Genomic DNA, 8,521 nt, shown 5'->3' on the forward strand with positions numbered 1-8,521 from the left:
TATCAGTATTCACAGAAGCCACTGCTTTCTTTAAAGATACTTGTTTTGTTTCTTCAACTTTCCCATTAGGTACAACTAAAATCCTGTTATCTTTTTTGATGAATTTTGAAATGATTTGACTGAGAACAAGATATCTCAACTAACACACATGAGAATTTTTGTGAATCTTACATAAAAGCAGAAAACAAATGATGCTCACAATTTTTTAGTGAAGATATATGGTGAGATCACATCCATTCTTGTTGGGTACACTAAACAATTATATAAAAGTTAATAAAATTTATATCTGTCAAGTGTGAGAGAGAGTTATTTATCAAAATGAATGAGATAGTTCAGGTCTAAATAACACATGCTATTCTACATGAAATCATTGGGTATAATTTCTGTATGAATTTTAAACATTTATTATAATTTATTGAAATAATCTGATGGCCCTTGTTTTACAGTTAATGTGCATGTGTGTGTGTGTGTGTGTGTGTGTGTGTGTGTGTGTGTGTGTGTAATTTGGAGATAATGGTTTGAACATAGAAAGGAAATGAATGATTTTCATGATTTCGTGTACCATATTCATCAATTTTCATATGTGTTTAGTTTTACACTCAAAGAACACACTAGAGTTAGCACCACTGTAAGAACAAGTTTCTTTTCTGTAAGACACATTGAAACAATGAAGAGCAACCAATTCTTACTTGGCTGGAAAGATAACAATCCAGGTCCCTAATTTGGTGTCTACAGTAATATTTTTATAACTTTGATTTTTTTTAAATAGACTTCTGTGAGGTATTGATTTATCATAAAAAGTAGGTTTTAAATTATGAAGGGATAAGGTTTAAGTGCCACTTTCTTCTTTATCATGTAAGACGTGCATTATTGCACACTCTTCCTTAGCCTCAGTTTTCTCATCTATACAATGGAATAACAGTATTTTAGTAAATTATCTTGTGGTTCTAAAGGTTAAACAACTATTTAGGCTGCTCTGCACATGCTTAGTACACAATGATTATTCAAAATTGCAGCTCCTATCATAAAACTGATTTTGCCCCTTTGATCCTGTTTGCTACATAGCAATTTCTTTCCAACCAGATGAAAAAGTTATTCTTCCTGTGCAAGGCTTCTATGAGATGTTCTAGGTTCCTCATGTAGAAGAGGCTCACTTTTAAAAATGAACCACCATGCCTCACTAAATATCTCTCACCAAAGTTCACCTTCCAATAAACACTTGTCTCCATATCTGCTATCTTTTCTTTTTCTTCTTGAGGTTATAATATTATTGAATATATAATCTCCCCCTGCTGCATTTTTCCATCAACCAGAAACTCAGTTGATCTTTCAGTAAGTATTAAAACACTTCATATGAAACATAAATAAAAAAAACCAATAATACTTATCACAGCCTACAAGATCACAATTGTGCCATCATGAAATGCAGTCCACAACAAAATAATGAACAGAGAAAATGATGAATAGTTTTAGAAGGTGTAGTGGTTTATAATAAAGATTTTTATTTTAAAAGTGCTAAAATAAATAATACATACTCCAGAATATCCATGTTCTGGGAAATTACTCTTTTTAAAATATGAGTTCTAGATGACAAATCTACTTAAGACTGCTCCAGGGGCTTTTATTACCTCATTTATAATCCCAACATACATAAGTGTGTGTGTGTGTGTGTGTGTGTGTGTGTGTGTGTGTGTGTGTGAACGTCCTGCAGTCTTTTGACATACTTCTCAATGTGGGATGTGTGGTGAAATGATGACCCTTTTCAAACATGTGATTTCATAGCCTAACTGCTGGTAAAAATAGACTTGCTTAAAACCTCAGAGGATTATGATTGAGGCCAGTATTACACTGGTTCATAAAACTCAAATAATTCAATGCTTTTCTTGTTCATTGCTGGGACACATCCAGAAATCCGGATGATGGGAGAAAAACACTTCTTTAGGGTAATGATTGATTTCTGTAAAGATAAGGACTTCAGCAAATTTCAATATGCAGTTGCTGGGGCGGGAAGGGTGGGTGGGCACTAATTAGTTTTACCGTTTTCAGCAGATGTTGAATTCAAAATGCCAGCAGCATCTCAAATGCCTGTCATTAGGGGTGTCTTTCATCAGGCAGTGCTGACCAATGAAATCTCCACAGTTTAATGAAACCGATCCAGGAAGAGTCAATTAAATCAAATCTCTTCTAACATCCTTAATATATCTGCAGTGTGGGCAGCACCAACAAAAGCAGCAGTGAGGTATTTCCAGTATTAATAAAAGGGATTCACTGCCGCATCAGGAGAGGGGGAGAAAGGGAGGGAGTGTGGTGGGGGAAGACCTTACTTTACACTAGGGAAGCCTGTGAAGTCTAAGCAGGGCAGAGGGGCTGAGGGAAGAGGAGCTTTGAAAAAGGTAAAAGGCTGGCTAAGGCGACTAGAGAGAAAGAGCTAACGTTAAGGTAGCGTCAGAGAGACCCCCCCCCGCGCCCCTCCCCTCCCATCCCTTTCACTTGCACAGCCACTTAACCAGTTGCAAAAAGAAAGCTGGAAAAATGTAAGGACCCAGATTTGAAAACATTTTCACTTTAATACTGAAAAAATATGCCATTATAAAATCCTCGAATAGAATTAGTAAGTTTCACGTGCTTGCTTCCTTGGTTCTTTTTTTTTTTCCTACTTTATAAGTAAGATTTATACCAGCACAGAATTTCTACCATAAGGTCGCAGCCTAAGCACTAGAATGACATTAATTGGTCATGCTTAACTGCCTCAAAATCTTTTTTTTTTAAATAATTACACTGGTGCTATAATAGAAACCATGGGTACTTATTTTACATTCAGATGGAAGGCATTATTGGATATGTATAGAAAAATATTCCCCCTCAAAAAAAAAATCACCATCAAAATAAAAGAACCAAAAGCAACCCCTAAAAACTTCCCTCAACAAAATACATTGTTAACTCATAAAATGGACTGATGACTAGCCATGCAAATGTCTTAAATAAAACCTTAACATTTTGTTTTCACAGTAAACATACGATCTGAACTGCCTACCAATCACAAATAATGGCGAAATGGCACTTTCTGTTTATACTGCATTTTGTTGATAGAAAGTTTTCTACGACGGGACTTATCAGGTAAGAGGGCGTGAGGAGGAGAGGCATCTCCAGTCGCGGAGGGGAGGGGCGGACGGAGTCCCTGGAGCGCGTGGGTTCCATGCGAGCCATGCAGCACTTTGTGTTTCTGTTTTGTTGTCAGAAGTCAGTTACTTATTTACAATACATTCATGCCTTCGTGCAACTGCCCATCCCTGCGTAGCCAACAGGGAGCCATCGCCCGGCTCTCCACAGGGGAAAAATAGATATCTATCTCTCTATATAGATGTGGATATATGTATTTATCTATCGAACCGCGGGGGCCAAGCCCACAGGTCCTTTCGCCCAAGCTCAGAGCACTGTGGATTCTTCTGGCCTGGCCCGGGCTGGGCTTTCAGTCAAAGGAGCTCAGAGCCATGCGCAAGCAAGTTGCGCTCTCCCTGCCGCCACAGTCTGCTCTTTGTTTAAGAAGACCGCGAAGGGGTCAGCCCCTCTCGGCTGAGCGAGTTCACAGTTACTTATTTACTTATGTCTGTCAAGACTTGGGGCGCGCTTAGATTTGGGTCAGCGCTCCCGAAGCCCCTGGGCGCTGCGGGCAGGGGAGGAGGGCGCGTCGCCTCCGGGCTCCCCTCCCCTTTCAGGGTTGGCGACTTAGTCTGAGAGCGAGTGAGAGCCACAGTCGTACACTCTATGGGCCCCGTCCGTGTTGTAAGGCCCATTGTGCCAGTAGGAAGAGTCACAGACTGTCTGTAGTGAATTAATTTCGGACGCCGAGGAGTTGGCATCCCTCCTCTTGGACCGCTTTCGGTTCCTCAGGATAAACACGAGCATGCCCACAACTGTGAAGGCGGAGGTGACGAACACCAGCAGCAGTCCCGGGACCAACACGGAGATGGACACCCTGCTGGTGTCTAGGTAAGAGTTGGAATGCGTCCCGGTCTCCGCCAACCCAGTGCTGTTTTTACTGTGCGAAGTTAACGTGGGCGAGATCCTGGCGTACAGCTGGGGGCAGATCTCGTCATTGGAGAGGAGCATGAAATCCTTCCTGAAGAAGTTCACGGGCGTCTCGCACTTGAGGTCGCTCATCAGCACTTCGGAGCCCAGGCGTTCTGCCCATTGCTTGAAAGGCACAATGGTACAGGAGCACTCCCAGGGGTTCCCGTGAAGGTCTATCTGGATGATGGAGGTTAACTGATCCAGCACCCCTGCCACCGGGAGGTACATGAAGTAATTGTTGTGCAGGCTGAGCTTAGACAGCGAGACCCCCGCGAAAACGTCCACGGGCAGGGACCTCAGCAAGTTGTTGTTGAGGATGAGGATCCTCAGTTTGGGCATGGCGTTGAAAGTGCCGGGGAGAATAAGCTGGATTGCATTGTACTCCACGTTCAGGTACTCTAGGTTCTGCAGTCCAGAAAATTTCTCCCGGGACAGCGTGTCCAGATAGTTGCTATCCATGTACAGCCACCTGAGGTCCAGGAGGTTCTTGAAAGTGTTATTTTCCACCGTGGCGATATTATTGTTGCCCAGATCCAACAAAACGAGGTTCTTGTAATCCACAAAGTGCGACTTCCGGATGCTGTGGATCTTGTTATCTCTCAGGAAAAGCTCCTGCACGTTGGAGAGCTTGGGCTTCAAATCAGCCAAACTGCTCACGTTCCGGTTGTTGCAGTTCATCTTTAGACCCGACCCCGGGATGTGATCGCAGCTGCAGCCCCCGGGGCAGGGCAAGCCGTTGACTGGGGGTTTGTTTCTGGCGCTCCCAGTCGCTATCGCTGGCGTGGGTCTGATTTTGATCTGCCAGTTGCCTGGGATCTTTGTACCTCCGTTTGGAGCAGACCCTGGGGTGGCATGGTCCTCTTGCCCGTTTGTCTTGAAAGGAGTTGGCAGGGGGCCAGGAGCGAAGGTCTCTTCTTGGGCTGGGGGCGCAGGGAGACTAGAATCCACTCGGTTTTTCAAAGGACACAAGTCCTGTTCTGTGGTCTCATTGAGGTCTTTGCCCTGCAGTCTGGTGGGGGCTTCACAGACCACTCGACCGATCAGGGCATTTTTGGGAATGTTTTCCAGCCATTCTTTCAGGGAAAGTAGATCACAGGTGCAGTCCCACGGGTTATCCTCTAGCAGGATCTCAGCAATGCCAGGGATTTGCTCCAAGACCTCCTCATAGGGCAGCGTTTTCAGCCTGTTCCCCCGGAGGTCGAGGTGGGTGATGGGCACATACTGGAACACATTGGCAGGTAGGGTGCTGATGAGATTGTCATTTAAAATGAGGACCTCCAGCTTGTTCAAGTCCTGGAAGGCCCCCGGGTCTATATCCCGTAATAAATTGAAATCAGCCTGGAGGTATTCCAGATCGTCCAGCCCCAAAAAAGTCTGCTTTCGAAAAGACTTGATCTTGTTGTTGTTGATGTGCAGCCGTTTCACCAGCTGCAGCCCCAGGAAAGCCCCCGGAACGATTTCATGCAAGCCATTGTTTTCCATATGCAAACTAACCGCATTATAAAAGTTAGCGAACTCATTAGGGAAAAGTCGAGTGAGGGAATTGCCGTGCAGAAATAAATGGTAAAACTGGGAAGTCGGGGCGGTGAATCGCTGCAGACTTGTAAAGCCCTTTTTTTCACAGTCTACGTGTAGGTCCCCTTCTATCTCATTGCAGGAACAGATCTTCTCTTTGCAAACGTCCCCTGTAACGTTTCCAGCGGCAAAACAAAGAGACGTCTCCAGCAACAGAATCCAAAGCAGCATTTTTAAAGCGAGCAATTCATCCCCGATCTCATCACAAAGTAACAGCAACCATCCTGCTCGCCACAGACACAATTCAAGTTCATTTAGTGCTCCAATGTCCGAACCCAGGGAAGGAGAAGAAAAGGGTTTGGGGGGGTGGGGGTGGATTCCTTCCTCCCTAACCCCCCCCGCACTGCAATAGCCCAGACGCCAGTCAATAATTATATCCACAAACTATCCAAGCACGTAGTGCAAGGCAAGCAAAAAAAAAAAAAAAAAAAAAAAAAAAAAAGTAGAAAAAAATCCACCCCACACCCCCTCACCCCTTTAAAAATAGCCAAGAGAAGTTAAATATATATACATATAAATTAAAACACACCCTTACAAAATCTTGTCTAGGGGTCCTCAGCAATCAGAAAGGAAACAATGCTAGTAATTACAAGCAAGTGCATGTTAGAGAAACAAGCAGGTTTGCAGCGTAGTACAGGCGCACTGCCCGTGCATGGCTGTGCGTCGGACTGACCTTGCCTCTCTGATACAAAGCAGGGCTTTCTCAGGCTTCTGTGGTCGAGGCTGCCGGCGGAGTTCTCGCTGTGGCTGAGGGTTGCCCAGAAGTCCCCCCGGGGTGCTGTCCAGTCCCCCCGGTGCTGAAATCACGCCCGACCGAAAGATTCACGCTGCCCAACCAATGGCGCTGGAAAATTTCCGCAATCGCTGCGTTCTGGGGCTGTCCATCCTTTCCCTTTCCTTCTCTTCAGCCTCTTTTCTGTGCTCCCGCTCTGGCTTACTAGCTCTTTTCTTGTTCTCCTTCTCTTTCTTCTGCTCTTTCGGAATTACGTGTGTGTGTGGGGAGGGTTGTCGGAGGGAGGGAGAGAGCGCGAGAATGGGGGGGGGGGGGTTGCTAAGAAGCTCGGCTCGTTCCAGCCTGGTGCACTCTGAAAGATCTGACACCCTCTGCTGATCTGCAGTAGCTAAAATCCATCTGGTGAGGGAATGCTGAGGAAGAAAAAAAAAAAAAAATCAATCCACGTACAGGGCAAGCGTTAAAAATTTGGACATTAAAGGCTGTCGATCTACACAGTCGCTTATTTTAAATGGATTATTTAATTCTTTTTGAGGGCTGGAAACTTTACCCTTTCCTTTCCTTAAGGACCTGGGAGCCCCCGCTAGCTCAGGCGTTCAGGAAAGCAGTGCTTTTAAAACATTTATTTCCCAGTGGTTGGAATAAAATTAGTGTCAGGGTGTCAAGCGAACAGCAATTTGAGGTAATTATACCGCACGCCATTTTCATCGGTGCTTTAAATGCATTTCTGCTTTCTCTGCGGTGCAGCGTTTTATGCCACTTAATATCTTTTAAGCCCCTTTTTTTTGGCATGTTGAAAGTGACTATTCGGAGCATATATATTACATAATGCCATAATTGGATATGGAGTATTTGTTGCAACGTATGTAATTTGGGCACATACTTTTCTTTTTGAAAACTTGGTATAGGATTTTTGCCAGTTTGGTCAATGAGAATTAGGTTTCTCTGACAATGTTTCTTGAATGTTATTTAAGTCTGCAGGATGAAAACACAATGCATGCTTATGTCTTTGATTCCAGACTCAAAAGCTTTCACTGGGATAGGCAAAAGGGAGGAAGGGGGTAGAGAAAAAAATCCCAATTGGAGAGGGCTCCTACCCCATGGGCAGGCAGGTGCGCGCGCGCGTGCACACACACACACAAACACACACACACACACCCACACACACTCATACTCCCAAAGTTTCCACATTAGGTCGGATGGATTTTAAACGCGTACAAGTAAATAACCAGTTGCATATTGAGAGCTGGGCTAGGAACCTCGTTCTCAAAGCTCTCTGCGGAGGTTATCTGCAGATAGCCAGCAGCTCCTCTTCCCCCAGCTACTTGTCTGGGTCAGAGATGGAGCCAGCCTGATGCTCCCAGAATTTTCCCAATCACCAGATTCCTCAAACTGGGAACCTTAAAAAAAATCAACTTTTACATGCTTTTCTTTGGGACCTAAATGAATCCCGTTTAGTCTCACAAAGCTATTTTGGTGACTTCTATCAGAGTTAACACCTTTTTCTTCAATAACTGCAAAATTTTATGCATTGTTTTAGGGTTTGGAATTTATAAGACATTAAAAATTGCTATTTAGTCCTTTTATTTTTTTTTTTTCAGTGTAAACAGAGCTGATATATTCACACCACTTTTGCTTTTAATTATATCTTGGTCAAGTTTAGTAATAATTTGCATGAAAAACAAATATCCAATGATGTATGCATTTTGAGAAATCTGAGTAGTGAAAAATTTGAAGAAATGGGGATTGGGAAACTTCCAAGATTAACAAGAGACTTGGAGGTGTTAATAAGTATTTATTTTCTGGAGTCTGGAAACATTCTTAGGGAGGTGGAGAAAAATTCATATATAATGTTTTCCCAAGCAAATGACAAAAGTTGCATTGGTGAAATGTAGTGTAGAGCAGTGAACAAAGGTTCAAATCAGGGTGTGTGTGTGTGTGTGTGTGTGTGTGTGTGTGTGTGTATACGCGCGCGTGAGAGAGAGAGACAGAGACAGAGACAGAAACAGAGAGAGATAGAGACAGGCTGTTTCAGACAGATCATCAAACTTCTAAACAATTGTATTCTTATTTAATTTGATCCATTAACACATTTAGAGAGAAGGAAAGAAGCTTAATCAATCTGAAGCCATTTCACTAAAG

At 43.5% G+C, this 8,521-nt stretch overlaps 1 protein-coding gene across 1 annotated transcript; it reads right to left on the bottom strand.

The window, feature by feature from the left end:
• Nucleotides 1-1,482: 1,482 nt before the first annotated feature.
• On the bottom strand, nt 1,483-6,699 carry Slitrk1 (SLIT and NTRK like family member 1). Its single transcript, XM_003477618.5, has 2 exons — nt 6,320-6,699; nt 1,483-5,870 (listed from the first exon to the last, which is right to left on the bottom strand). The coding sequence occupies exon 2, from the start codon at nt 5,815-5,817 to the stop codon at nt 3,727-3,729; it is 2,091 nt and encodes a 696-aa protein (XP_003477666.1). The 5' UTR covers nt 5,818-5,870; nt 6,320-6,699; the 3' UTR covers nt 1,483-3,726.
• Between the last annotated feature and the right edge of the window lie 1,822 nt (nt 6,700-8,521).

This window comes from Cavia porcellus, unplaced genomic scaffold, assembly GCF_034190915.1.
Source record: "Cavia porcellus strain 051 isolate PalLab524CR breed Dunkin Hartley unplaced genomic scaffold, mCavPor4.1 scaffold_4, whole genome shotgun sequence".
Lineage (NCBI taxonomy): Eukaryota > Metazoa > Chordata > Mammalia > Rodentia > Caviidae > Cavia > Cavia porcellus.

What these genes read in the sequence shown, in the direction of transcription:
- Slitrk1 (XM_003477618.5), bottom strand. Translation starts at nt 5,817, where the DNA reads ATGCTGCTTTGGATTCTGTTGCTGGAGACGTCTCTTTGTTTTGCCGCT.